At 43.0% G+C, this 15826-nt stretch overlaps 1 protein-coding gene across 1 annotated transcript in view; it reads right to left on the minus strand.

Annotated features, from left to right (window-relative positions):
- LOC146074739 (TRPM8 channel-associated factor homolog) overlaps positions 1 to 15528 on the minus strand; it is a 38628-nt gene extending 23100 nt beyond the window's left edge. Inside the window, exons 1-3 of the mRNA XM_083183182.1 lie at positions 15397 to 15528; positions 9811 to 10431; positions 3265 to 3885 (exon numbers count right to left, since the gene is read on the minus strand). Of these exons, the coding sequence (XP_083039308.1) occupies positions 3265 to 3885; positions 9811 to 10427 (1238 nt within the window). The 5' untranslated portion in view covers positions 10428 to 10431; positions 15397 to 15528. The remainder of the gene's footprint in view (positions 1 to 3264; positions 3886 to 9810; positions 10432 to 15396) is intronic.
- Positions 15529 to 15826: the final 298 nt, after the last annotated feature.

Consider the following 15826-nt stretch of genomic DNA (forward strand, 5'->3'; position numbering starts at 1 on the left):
GGGCGTGGCCGCGAGTTGCGGCCGGGAAGAGGCGAGCTGCAGCCGGCAGCTCGTCACTTCCCGGCTGTTCTCGGCAGAACGAGCCCGACAGCTAGTGATGTCGGGCTTGTTCTGCCGAGATACCCTGCTCAATGCTGTCGGGGAAGACAGCATTGAATAGGGCCCGGCGGGCATCTCCCCGATGAGAGGTGCTCACCGGAGATTGAATATCCCCCTTATTCTCTGTGTCAGAATGTGAACTTCGGCTTATTCTCTGGGGGAAATTTACTAAAGGAAATTTGTAAAAAATAGGTGTATTTGTATCCAGAAATACACTTATTTTTGACATTTACTGTCCCGAAAATATTCGGGATTTATTGCAAGTGCCATAATGCTGTACTACTCTGTTAATTGATTTGGAATTTAATAGGTTATTTTAATGGTAACCAATAAGAAATCATTTTGGAATGCTCCTAGTAATTTCCCATGCTTCCTCTCTTCTTCCTCACCTAACCCCCAAACAGGCTTTTAAACACGCTAACAATTATAAAATAAACTAAATAAAAACACAGGGCAAAGAAACAACGCTAAAAGCACAACACAAGGATAAAGGCCAAACAGAACAAAATACACCCGTCTGCACAAACCCAATTAAAATAGTCACACAGCCATTTGTTGTAAAATAAATACTGAACAAAACATTAACCTTTCTAAACCTTTGTAAAAAAATACAAGTCCACAAATGCGAGGAACACGCTGCTGAGATGAACACCCTGCTCAGGAATATCCCAGTCTGACCAGCTCACGTGGAGAGCAGGAGAAAACAGATCTCTCCAGTTACAGCACTCCCATTTGAACTCGCATAATTAAGTTCGCAAAAGGGGCCGGCAAGCTGGCCACACGTTGAATACTGAGGAAGTCAGAAATGAGGAGATGAGAAAAAGTGCCGAGCGCTTCAGCGAGATCACAGGGACACAGAACAGTGAGCGGTCAGCCAGACTCTCAAAAAACATTGAATATTCCCTAAAGAATACAAGGAGAATTGGTTTTGCACTTGCGCTGCTGAATCTAGAATAGTAGCCTGTGAACCACACTGAACAAAAGGACACCTGGACACACTGTAAATATTACATTTAGAATTTTAAATATGAAAAAGACACATTAATAAAATTACATATGAACATATAGATAAATTAAAAAGCAGATTCAATAAAATTAGTGGTAGCTTCTCATAAACTTAATTGCCATATAAGACAAGCGCTTGAATAAGGCAATATCAATAGCGGACTCCAATGAGGTCACGAAATACCAAGTAGAGGATAAATTCCAGGAGCAGTATAGCATCAATAGTGATTTAAATCAGCCAGGGTGTTAGTAGCGGGTCAGGTTGTTAGATGGTTTGGGGAGGGTACAAGCCAGAGCAATCACTTGGGCATAAGGAGCAAGCTGCGTGAAGCCTGTTAGCGCATGCAACGCCAGATGGAAACAGTCAGGTAACGCAATGTATCCTTAAGTTATGCTCACCCTCCTTGATAGTGGATTCTGGAGGGGTCGGGGAGCCCGATGACACGGCGGCTCGACCCAATGCACGTGACGGTGTGTCGTCTGTGGGTGAGTGCTCCGGTGGGATGCGGCAGATGGAGATGCCTTGGGGTAAGATTCTTATTGCTGCTGGCTGTAGGCACTGTAGTAGGCTCCAGATATCACAGCCGAGGCAGAGAGTGAGCCGGCTCCGTGTGCGGGGAGTCGTGACCTCAGAAGTGGGTCTCCTAGTGCCCGTTGCTGCTCCCAGCCTAACCTGTCAGTTCTCCTCTGCTCGCCCGATCCCATCGCATTATTCACAGCCTGGCCCAGTCCATTGCCTCCAGTCCAACTGGTCTCCTGTGGTTTTGACAGTGCTCTTTCGCACCGGTCAAAGTTTCAAAGTCTTTCAGTGTCTTTCATTGGATCCAACCATTGGTCATATAATCACTTCTCTTTCCAGATATCATTACTCAAGTATTTAATCAAACTACCTATTCTTCATTCTTCAGTGTCCTTCATCACCCCTAAAGTCTTCAGCTGCCATCACCCCAAGTTTTCTTACAAGAACTTTTTGCTTTAATTATCATTGACTTTTGTTTTCTCAAACAAGTATTTCAGCGCTGCTGTTCCTGTATCATATATGAATCACCTGGTCTGTCTACAGTTCCTGAGCACCACACGACACCATCAAATCCTACTCCCATGACAATCTGCGAAAACTGAGAGGAGGAGGAGGAGGAGGAGGAGGAAGAAAACTATCTATGAGAGTTATGGACAGCGCTCCAGATATATCCTGATTTTTACATATTGTGACTTTTATTCCTGCCACAGATTGCCGTAATGTGATGTCAGCTGCTTGCCCCCAGCAGGCAGCGATGCGCCTGCATTCCCAGGGGAACGCCCAGTGTTTTTACAGGGACACCCCTTGCTGTTGCCCCCTGCCTGGTCCCTCCCTCACCTCTTTGAGTGAATGACTCACCCGTTAACTTCCGGTGTATGCCCATATTCGCGCATGCACAAACCCCAAACAATGGGGAAGGGACGGAATTACAGCCTGACCAAACGCAGTGGTTTGTTCCAGAAAAGGTTACTTTTTTTTTGCTTCACTTACAAACAAGAATCAGGCCTATAGTCTCCATTTATCCAAATAATACTGCTTTCAGATTGCAAATGCAGGGTCGAACCGGGACTTTTAACCGGTTCAGCCCCGATGCGGTCTGTTCACACTGCAAACAGTGAACCGGCAATATTACCGGTTCGCTGGCGTCATCAGGGGCGTGGTGGAGCATCGGCAATTCATTGGGGGCGGGGGAGGAGGCATCGCTTAGAGCTGGCACTGCTCCAAGCACTGCCTCCTCCATACTGTGAATGGGAAACGGGTTGCTCGACCTGTTTAACCCGTTCACACCACACAGCAACACGGCAACGAACCGGTAAGAACTCTGCTTTCTTACCAGTTCTTATTGCCGTGTTGCTACCCATTTGTTGCACCCAGTAACCCCTTTCACATTGCACTAATTACCGGGTCGAGCTGGCAAGAAACCGGCTTGCACCCAGTAATTAGTTGTGATGTGAAAGGGGTATAAGTAAATCTCAGTGTATACATTTTTTTCAACTCAAATATTACCATCATTTTATCATTCCAAAAAGATGCCTGTTTTACCACATAAAGGATTTGATTTTTTTTTTTTTTTAAGTATAGTGGACATTGAAAGGTGTATTTGAATATGCATTAACTACATTTTAAACTGTCCTACTTACTCAGTGCACAATGGGCTCCATGGCATGTTCTCACTAACGTTGAAGTTTCCTTTTTCACCATAACTGCTGGTAAAATACACTCCAGCTACAGATGTAATTTTGTTGCCAGGAAAATGGTCCAAAACATTATCTTCTTTGTGGCTGTAAGACCAGTACCAAGCTTGGGCTCCAATAAGCAGGCCTCCGCCCTCCTTCAAAAATGAGACAATCTCCTCTGCCTGACTGTCATCATAACCAGCTGTACAGAGGACTCCTATACCTTTTTTCAGACTGGTATTTGCCTCTACCTTGTGACCAGAGATAGAGAGGGTCTGTGCAAGGAGACTCAGGCTGCTATCAACACCAATTACTGCATCTGAGGATGGTTTCAGCCAGGATATTGCATTCTTCAGAAAAGCCATAAATTCTGGTTGGTTCAGATATGATTCATGGGACATGACCACTACCCGGCCCTTCCCATACTTAGAGGCAGCAATGAGGACATGCTTTTCAGGACTCACAAGCACTGGGAATGCGTCATCACCAGTCAGGAGCAGTTTGCAAGGCACACTGTCCCCAGAGAACTCCAGACTCAGGAGACCATGGACAAGAGAACGGTAATCTTCATTTGCTTTCATTTTTCTGTAAAGAACAAAAATACTAGAATAGTGAGTGGGTAAATGGAAATAATGACATGGATTAATGAAATCGTACATTACCTGTGTGGATTATAGGTAGGTGATCCTACATACAGGTGGGACAACCAAGTATACATTTATAGTTAAAAAATATATACTGTGTATATATAATCAAATATGTTTTTAAAATATTTTATAAATGTATCTGTAAAATAATTTAGAAAGGTTTATCTTATTGCTTACCGAACTCACTGCAAAAGCCAGATCACATTTAGCCACGAATTGCAACTTTATTAGTAATTTCTAAATGAAAAGGTGTACATATTACTTTTTAACCAACTGGGATATATAAGTGGAGCGCTAAAAGTATGAGCGCTCCATGTTAATTCATTAAAAATAAATTAACATGGAATATGCAATAAAAATAAATTTAAAATAAAAGTAAATATGCAGTAAGTGTAGTAATTAATACGTGTATAATAAACAATAAATATTGAAGGTTGTATATTTATATAGTAAACAATGGAGATTATCAATGAGCATTGTCAAAGGTAAAAGTCGTCAGAGCACGACAAAACATGTTAGGTAGCACTTGCACCTTTTTGACTGACTCTGGATTCTAAAGGTTGTACTGGATTTCTTGCTACAATTAATCTCCATGCTTATCCCTGGGTTTTAATCTTGGAAGCCTTCCAGCATCTCACCAGTTTATGGGACACCACCACCTGCATACTTGGATTACAAATACCGCAAACATCGTGAGGACTTCACGAGCAGGCGGAGAAACGCGTTTTTGAGCCCTATTATCTGCCGGTCCTTTTACACTCTGCAAGCGCAATTCATCTGTGGATTACAACTAACCACCCAGCTGGCTGGTCCAGCAAGAGAAGGTCCCAATACAGCTTTTTCCGGAGTACATCTCTGGTAATACCATTTGGAGAGACTGACCTAAGGTTATTCACCACATCACAAGCGCATTAAGTTCACGCAGGACTGGTAATTATGAGAATGTATCACTGCCTCTATTAAGAAGTTTAAAAGCCTCCTATCATTCCCAAATTGAGTGACTTTATCACTATTTAGCAACGGCAATCCCAGCAAGTTCAGCTTTCATTGTATGTTATATGTTGTGTGTTCTGTCTGTATGTTACATTGTGCACAAATAATTATTGTTTATATTATCTGTGTGGATTGATTCCACTATACATGCTTTTAATAAATTGATTTATATACTTTTGAAACTGCAAGGACATTTAATTTTTTTCTGAGCAGGATTGCGCTTCTTAAAGTGCCAGATACTCAGGTATCTGACACTACTTTCTTATCGTGAGGATACGTCTTTAATTTGAGGACTGCATTCACCCTCCAGCGTTATTTAAATATCCCGCATGGTTTATGGACTCCCTTATTTCGTTCCTGGTAAAGTCACCCAGTGGGGAAGCAAGCTCATAATTCTCATAGGAGATATACAAGAACAAGCAGATTTTTTGGATTAACTTGGTGCTAATCGCTGCCCTGGATTCTGTCAGATTGTATGAATTACCTTCCATACAAAACATAGATGCAGAAAAAAGGAGTACCGACAGTTTCCTTAGGCGCTGATCAAAGGTATTTTCACTTATTTTTATTAGATTGGTATCCAAAATAAAGAAATGAAAAAACCACAATAGTGTAATATGTTTTGACAAAATTTTAAAGACATAAATCTTGTAATGAAATCCCTCATACATGTAAGGGGGACTCGTACCCTGTGGATTGGTCTACTGTTTAAGGTAGACCAAAATTGCTTGTAGGGGAGTGGTCACTGTCAAGTCACCCAGGTATCCACTTTCAATTGCAGCATATAATTGCACATGTAGCCTATCCCTGTCCATACACACACATAGACTAACGCTATACATACACACACACACCCATAGCTGATCCATGACCTGGTAGGGTCGGCATGTCCTGTATATGTAGGAATAGGCATCACTGACTTGGCACCTGTATCCTAACCCTGTCCACACACACACACACCATTAGCCTACCCCTATCCATATACACAAACCAATAGCCACACCCTATCCACACACATACTCACACGTAGCCTAAACCTGTCCATACACAGGGGCGGATCCAGGAGAAAATGACAGGGGGGGCACCATGACAGGGGGATGGGAGTGAGCGGTGTTAGTAGTGCCAGTGTGCATTCTCAGAGAGTGAAGCGAGATAGAGAGGAGGAGAGCAGAGAGAGAGAGGGAAGGAATGGGATTAGAAAAAGGCCCTGACATTTTAAGTCCATAGGCCCACTGTGGAGTGAAAAGTGAAGGATGCAGCGGTGTGCACGCCGATTATATTTTTTAAAGGGGGCGTGGTCATTCCAAAGGGGGGCGTGTCCTTGAGTGTAGTGTACCACACCATATACCACTTTTACACATTATGCAACAAAATAGTGGACCCTATTATACTTGCCGCTTACACATGATGCCAAAAAGAATGAGACAAAATTTCCATAATGCCACATGGATTAAGCCAAAATTCAGATAACGCAACATGGATTAAGCCATAGTATAGATAATGATGTATAAATAGGGACATTGCGCGCCGTCGGCGAGCCAAAAATGTACACAGTAATGCCCATTACACATAATGTCACACACCGTAATACCAATTAAATATAATGTCACACACTGTAATGGCCATTACACATAATGCCAACAAAGTAATGCCCATAAAACACAATGCCATACATTGTGATGCCCATTAAACATAATGCAATACCAAAATGCCCATTAAACATAATAATGCTTATTACATATTATACCATTTAATTGCTGCTTACCTACATACTTATTGTCAGAGGAATATCACTTGTTGCCAGGGGTTACATGCTTCTTGCCAGGGGTTTTATTCTTGTTGCCATGCCATGGGATTGATATATTTTTTTTGCCAGGGGGAGCCAGGGTGCATGCTTGTGAAGGGTTCCATTTAAATAGCGCGCCAGCGCTACCCAAATCCACACTTCTGGGTAGCGCTGGCCGCACTCTTCTGTTCTGACAAACACTAGAGGTATAGCAGTATCTCTAGTGTCTGTCTCCTATAAGGCGGCGGCAGTGGTGTAGCTAGGTGCCACGGTGCCCAGGGCAAGGGCATGTTTCGCGCCCCCCCTCCCTCTCAATTTGTAGTAGGTGAGGCTCCTGCTCAGTTAAAACTGGGCATGGACCAACATTATACCACACACCGTAATGCCCATTGCACATTTTAGTGAACTTTGTAATTCCAATTACACATAAGCCCACACATGATGTCCATTACATATTATATAACACACCGCAATGCCCATGACATACTATATAACACCGTAATCCCCATAACATACTATATAACACACTGTAATGCCCATTACATACTATATAACACACCGTAATGCCCATTACATACTATATAACACACCGCAATGCCCATTACATACTATATAACACTCCGCAATGCCCATGACATACTATATAACACACCGTAATGCCCATGACATACTATATAACAGACCGTAATGCCCATTACATACTATATAACACACCATAATGCCCATGACATACTATATAACACACCATAATGCCCATGACATACTATATAACACACCGTAATGCCCATTACATACTATATAACACACCATAATGCCCATGACATACTATATAACACACCATAATGCCCATGACATACTATATAACACACCGTAATGCCCATAACATACTATATAACACACCGCAATGCCCATGACATACTATATAACACCGTAATCCCCATAACATACTATATAACACACTGTAATGCCCATTACATACTATATAACACACCGTAATGCCCATTACATACTATATAACACACCGTAATGCCCATTACATACTATATAACACACCGCAATGCCCATTACATACTATATAACACTCCGCAATGCCCATGACATACTATATAACACACCGTAATGCCCATGACATACTATATAACAGACCGTAATGCCCATTACATACTATATAACACACCGTAATGCCCATTACATACTATATAACACACCGTAATGCCCATGACATACTATATAACACACCGTAATGCCCATTACATACTATATAACACGCCAGATGGAAACAGTCAGGTAACGCAATGTATCCTTAAGTTATGCTCACCCTCCTTGATAGTGGATTCTGGAGGGGTCGGGGAGCCCGATGACACGGCGGCTCGACCCAATGCACGTGACGGTGTGTCGTCTGTGGGTGAGTGCTCCGGTGGGATGTGGCAGATGGAGATGCCTTGGGGTAAGATTCTTAGTGCTGCTGGCTGTAGGAACTGTAGTAGGCTCCAGATATCACAGCCGAGGCAGAGAGTGAGCCGGCTCCGTATGCGGGGAGTCGTGACCTCAGAAGTGGGTCTCCTAGTGCCCGTTGCTGCTCCCAGCCTAACCTGTCAGTTCTCCTCTGCTCGCCCGATCCCATCGCATTATTCACAGCCTGGCCCGGTCCGTTGCCTCCAGTCCAACTGGTCTCCTGTGGTTTTGACAGTGCTCTTTCGCACCGGTCAAAGTTTCAAAGTCTTTCAGTGTCTTTCATTGGATCCAACCATTGGTCATATAATCACTTCTCTTTCCAGATATCATTACTCAAGTATTTAATCAAACTACCTATTCTTCATTCTTCAGTGTCCTTCATCACCCCTAAAGTCTTCAGCTGCCATCACCCCAAGTTTTCTTACAAGAACTTTTTGCTTTAATTATCATTGACTTTTGTTTTCTCAAACAAGTATTTCAGCGCTGCTGTTCCTGTATCATATATGAATCACCTGGTCTGTCTACAGATCCTGAGCACCACATGACTCCATCAAATCCTACTCCCATGACAATCTGCGAAAACTGAGAGGAGGAGGAGGAGGAGGAGGAGGAAGAAAACTATCTATGAGAGTTATGGACAGCGCTCCAGATATATCCTGATTTTTACATATTGTGACTTTTATTCCTGCCACAGATTGCCGTAATGTGATGTCAGCTGCTTGCCCCCAGCAGGCAGCGATGCGCCTGCATTCCCAGGGGAACGCCCAGTGTTTTTACAGGGACACCCCTTGCTGTTGCCCCCTGCCTGGTCCCTCCCTCACCTCTTTGAGTGAATGACTCACCCGTTAACTTCCGGTGTATGCCCATATTCGCGCATGCACAAACCCCAAACAATGGGGAAGGGACGGAATTACAGCCTGACCAAACGCAGTGGTTTGTTCCAGAAAAGGTTACTTTTTTTTTGCTTCACTTACAAACAAGAATCAGGCCTATAGTCTCCATTTATCCAAATAATACTGCTTTCAGATTGCAAATGCAGGGTCAAACCGGGACTTTTAACCGGTTCAGCCCCGATGCGGTCTGTTCACACTGCAAACAGTGAACCAGCAATATTACCAGTTCGCTGGCGTCATCAGGGGCGTGGTGGATCTTCGGCAATTCATTGGGGGCGGGGGAGGAGGCATCGCTTAGAGCTGGCACTGCTCCAAGCACTGCCTCCTCCATACTGTGAATGGGAAACGGGTTGCTCGACCTGTTTAACCCGTTCACACCACACAGCAACACGGCAACGAACCGGTAAGAACTCTGCTTTCTTACCAGTTCTTATTGCCGTGTTGCTACCCATTTGTTGCACCCAGTAACCCCTTTCACATTGCACTAATTACCGGGTCGAGCTGGCAAGAAACTGGCTTGCACCCAGTAATTAGTTGTGATGTGAAAGAGGTATAAGTAAATCTCAATCTACAGTGTATACATTTTTTTTCAACTCAACTATTACCATCATTTTATCATTCCAAAAAGATGCCTGTTTTACCACATAAAGGATTTGATTATTTTTTTTTAAGTATAGTGTACATTAAAAGGTGTATTTGAATATGCATTAACTACATTTTAAACTGTCCTACTTACTCAGTGCACAATGGGCTCCATGGCATGTTCTCACTAACGTTGAAGTTTCCTTTTTCACCATAACTGCTGGTAAAATACACTCCAGCTACAGATGTAATTTTGTTGCCAGGAAAATGGTCCAAAACATTATCTTCTTTGTGGCTGTAAGACCAGTACCAAGCTTGGGCTCCAATAAGCAGGCCTCCGCCCTCCTTCAAAAATGAGACAATCTCCTCTGCCTGACTGTCATCATAACCAGCTGTACAGAGGACTCCGATACCTTTTTTCAGACTGGTATTTGTCTCTACCTTGTGACCAGAGGTAGAGAGGGTCTGTGCAAGGAGACTCAGGCTGCTATCAACACCAATTACTGCATCTGAGGATGGTTTCAGCCAGGATATTGCATTCTTCAGAAAAGCCATAAATTCTGGTTGGTTCAGATATGATTCATGGGACATGACCACTACCCGGCCCTTCCCATACTTAGAGGCAGCAATGAGGACATGCTTGTCAGGACTCACAAGCACCGGGAATGCGTCATCACCAGTCAGGAGCAGTTTGCAAGGCACACTGTCCCCAGAGAACTCCAGACTCAGGAGACCATGGACAAGAGAACGGTAATCTTCATTTGCTTTCATTTTTCTGTAAAGAACAAAAATACTAGAATAGTGAGTGGGTAAATGGAAATAATGACATGGATTAATGAAATCGTACATTACCTGTGTGGCTTATAGGTAGGTGATCCTACATACAGGTGGGACAACCAAGTATACATTTATAGTTAAAAAATATATACTGAGTATATATAATTGAATATGTTTTTAAAATATTTTATAAATGTATCTGTAAAATAATTTAGAAAGGTTTATCTTATTGCTTACCGAACTCACTGCAAAAGCCAGTTCACATTTAGCCACGAATTGCAACTTTATTAGTAATTTCTAAATGAAAAGGTGTACATATTACTTTTTAACCAACTGGGATATATAAGTGGAGCGCTAAAAGTATGAGGATCAATTGGATATTACAATAAAAGTAACAATTTTCATTAAAAATAAATTAACATGGAATATGCAATGAAAATAAATTTAAAATAAAAGTAAATATGCAGTAAGTGTAGTAATTAATATGTGTATAATAAACAATAAATATTGAAGGTTGTATATTTATATAGTAAACAATGGAGATTATTAATGAGCATTATCAAAGGTAAAAGTCGTCAGAGCACGACAAAACATGTTAGGTAGCACTTGCACCTTTTTGACTGACTCTGGATTCTAAAGGTTGTACTGGATTTCTTGCTACAATTAATCTCCATGCTTATCCCTGGGTTTTAATCTTGGAAGCCTTCCAGCATCTCACCAGTTTATGGGACACCACCACCTGCATACTGTGGATTACAAATACCGCAAACATCGTGAGGATACCTCTTTAATTTGACGACTGTATTCACCCTCCAGCGTTATTTAAATACCCCGCATGGTTTATGGACTCCCTTATTTCGTTCCTGGTAAAGTCACCCAGTGGGGAAGCAAGCTCATAATTCTCATAGGAGATATACAAGAACAAGCAGATTTTTTGGATTAACTTGGTGCTAATCGCTGCCCTGGATTCTGTCAGATTGTATGAATTACCTTCCATACAAAACATAGATGCAGAAAAAAGGAGTACCGACAGTTTCCTTAGGCGCTGATCAAAGGTATTTTCACTTATTTTTATTAGATTGGTATCCAAAATAAAGAAATGAAAAAACCACAATAGTGTAATATGTTTTGACAAAATTTTAAAGACATAAATCTTGTAATGAAATCCCTCATACATGTAAGGGGGACTCGTACCCTGTGGATTGGTCTACTGTTTAAGGTAGACCAAAATTGCTTGTAGGGGAGTGGTCACTGTCAAGTCACCCAGGTATCCACTTTCAATTGCAGCATATAATTGCACATGTAGCTTATCCCTGTCCATACACACACATAGCCTAACGCTATCCATACACACACACACACACCCATAGCTGATCCATGACCTGGTAGGGTTGGCATGTCCTGTATATGTAGGGATAGGCATCACTGACTTGGCACCTGTATCCTAACCCTGTCCACACACACACACCATTAGCCTACTCCTATCCATATACACACACCCATAGCCTAGGGTTACCACCTAGTCCCTTTAATTCCGGACACATATTAATTACACAGGTTCTGTGGGTGGCTGACTTCAAGACTCCACTTCACCTGATTTTAAACTGCCACAGAACCTGTGTAATTAACATGTGTCCGGAATTAAAGGGACTAGGTGGTAACCCTACCATAGCCACACCCTATCCACACACATACTCACACGTAGCCTAAACCTGTCCATACACAGGGGCGGATCCAGGAGAAAATGACAGGGGGGGCACCATGACAGAGGGAATGGGAGTGAGCGGTGTTAGTAGTGCCAGTGTGCATTCTCAGAGAGTGAAGCGAGATAGAGAGGAGGAGAGCAGAGAGAGAGGGAAGGAATGGGATTAGAAATAGGCCCTGACATTTTAAGTCCATAGGCCCACTGTGGAGTGAAAAGTGAAGGATGCAGCGGTGTGCGCGCGCCGAGGGTTTCTTTTTAAAAGGGGGCGTGGTCATTCCAAAGGGGGCGTGTCCTTGAGTGTAGTGTACCACACCATATACCACTTTTACACATTATGCAACAAAATAGTGGACCCTATTATACTTGCCGCTTACACATGATGCCAAAAAGAATGAGACAAAATTTCCATAATGCCACATGGATTAAGCCAAAATTCAGATAACGCCACATGGATTAAGCCATAGTATAGATAATGATGTATAAATAGGGACATTGCGCGCCGTCGGCGAGCCAAAAATGTACACAGTAATGCCCATTACACATAATGTCACACACCGTAATACCAATTAAATATAATGTCACACACTGTAATGGCCATTACACATAATGCCAACAAAGTAATGCCCATAAAACACAATGCCATACGTTGTGATGCTCATTAAACACAATGCCAATACCAAAATGCCCATTAAACATAATAATGCCTATTACATATACCATTTAATTGCTGCTTACCTACATACTTATTGTCAGAGGAATATCACTTGTTGCCAGGGGTTACATGCTTCTTGCCAGGGGTTTTATTCTTGTTGCCATGCCATGGTATTGATATATTTTTTTTGCCAGGGGGGAGCCAGGGTGCATGCTTGTGAAGGGCTCCATTTAAATAGCGCGCCAGGGCTACCCAAATCCACACTTCCGGGTAGCGCTGGCCGCACTCTTCTGTTCTGACAAACACTAGAGGTATAGCAGTACCTCTAGTGTCTGTCTCCTATAAGGCGGCAGTGGTGTAGCTAGGTGCCACGGTGCCCAGGGCAAGGGCATGTTTCGCGCCCCCCCCTCCCTCTCGATTTGTAGTAGGTGAGGCTCCTGCTCAGTTAAAAGTGGGCATGGACCAACATTATACCACACACCGTAATGCCCAGTGCACATTTTAGTGAACTTTGTAATTCCAATTACACATAAGCCCACACATGATGTCCATTACATACTATATAACACACCGCAATGCCCATGACATACTATATAACACCGTAATCCCCATAACATACTATATAACACACCGTAATGCCCATTACATACTATATAACACACCATAATGCCCATTACATACTATATATCACACCATAATGCCCATTACACATTTGACACATAAGTGCCACTTACCTTCATGCTCGATGCCAAGGGGCTTCATGCTCGATGCCAAGGGGATTCATGCTCGACTGAATCTGCTTGGATGCAGCAGGGTGGGAGGGTGCTTGCAGCAGGGTGGGTGCAGTAGGGTGGGAGGGTTGTGTGTGCACCCCCCCGCCTGTGCTGACAGCCAGCCACCCCCCCCCCCCCGCCCCGATCCGGGTGCCCCCCCCCCCCTGAATCTGCCAGTGTCCATACATACACACACGCACACAGAAGTAGCCTAACCCTGTCCATACACACACCCATAGTCTAACCCTAACCACACACACACACACATCCATAGCTTATCCCTATCCATACCATACACACACTACATGCCTAACCTATCCATACCGCACACATACACAGCCCCGTAGCCTAACCCTATCCATACACTTACACATCATAGCCTTATTTTATCCTTACACACATGCACCTGTAGCCTTACCTTGTCCATATATACCACCCAGTATTCTAACCCTATTTATACACACACACACACACACGTAACCTAGCACTATTGATATACATGTAGCCTGACACTATCCATATGCATGCGTAGCTTAATCCTGTTGATATATCTACATCTTGCACAAAGTTTTATTAAAAAAAAAAAAAAATACTTTCTTCATTTTGCTACTAATCCTCAATGGTGCTCTAGTGAATCAGCTCCCAACTGTCACATATTTGAACAATGACAGTGGGGGGCTGATTGGTTTGAGCACCATTTAGGATTAGTAACGACAATTAGTAATCACTTGATATTAAATATGCCGCTAAATATCAAACTCCATAGTTTAATGTAAAATGTAAAAAAAAATAGTCAGCATCTAAGCTGCAAAGTTCAGTACTTGTTTCCTAGCACGGCGCCCGTCGGGTTGATCGCATGCCTTAAAATTAAGGTACTTAAGGCATGTGATCGACGCGATGGACGCGATTTTCTGTCAATCACAGGCTTGATAGCCGGTAAAAGAGAAAATCGCATTGATCGCGTCCATTTTATAAGGGGCCGCGATGCGACCGACGCAATCAACGCGATTTTACATAGGGAACAATGGGAAATGGGCCAATATGGCCAATTTCTCATTGTATATGCCCCCTCATGGGTTTAATGTATGGTTTATGCCCCCCTCACGGGGCTCGCTGCGCTCACCACGCTTCGGGCTCAGTGGCTCGCTGCGCTCGCCACACTTTATAAAATCAACTCCACGCCGACGTGGATAGTGGGGGTATGAAAAGGTCGTTGGACGCTAACCGCCGCCCCTCGCGGGCTCGCTGTGCTCGCCACGCTTCGGGTTGGCGTCAATAGTGGGGTGGCGTTAACAATGGAGGGGGCATTTAAACCATGAGGGAGGGTTTGCTATTAAAATGGGGGGTTTGGGGCTTTTTTCATTGAAATCAATGTAAAATTGGGTCTCAGGGACCATTTTACATTGATTCCAATGTAAAAATCGCGATGGTTGCGTCGATCGCATCGCATGTGATTTGGTTAGCATGCGATGCGATCGACGCGATTTTTCCGACCCGATCAATACAATCAAAATTGCGGGCGCCGTGCTAGGAAACAAGTACCCAAAGTTCAATTGGCAGCCCTTTCACTTTCACTTTCACTATGATAAGCTTCTAGTTTATGTCGTATTTCACATAAAAGGAAATGTATCATATTGTCAACATCATTCCTCTCTGCTTTGGCAAGGAACAGAACATAACGAGATACATGGTGAACACAATGCAAACATTCACTAATATTTCATTGCCTTGGAATACTTTTTTAAAGGTCTTCCCAACATTGCCTTCTCAATCCTTTTACAAATTATTATGAGAGAGAGAGATAGAGAGAGAAATCATGATTATCATACGTACATGATTTGTCTTGTCACAGCAGCTGCCTGGATTGTGAAAGTGACGGGGTAGACAGCAATGTTACAGTATATCTGAATAGAGTCAGAAAGAAAAGGTGTGGCCTTCAGACTAGTAGCCAGTACTGCAAAAGTGGACGGGGCAGAGGGAGGGAACAGGAGGGGAATAGAGACAAAATAGCTGCAGGGATATGGGATTAGTTTGTCAACAGGAGATCCTAGTTGTATGTACTGGACATACCCGGGTGATGTAACAGATCTTGGTTTGCAGATAGATCTGGGTGTAACAGAAGTTTCCAGTAAAACTACTTAAATACTAGATAACCAGTATCAACAGTTTTCCATATCAAACTTTCATTGTTGTAGACTGTAAAGTGCAAATCCATATAAAGCATTAAGGTGCCCATACACTAGTAAGATTTATCTTCAGATCT

Source organism: Crinia signifera, chromosome 4 (assembly GCF_055691185.1).
Source record: "Crinia signifera chromosome 4, ASM5569118v1, whole genome shotgun sequence".
In the NCBI taxonomy this organism is placed as follows: Eukaryota; Metazoa; Chordata; class Amphibia; order Anura; family Myobatrachidae; genus Crinia; species Crinia signifera.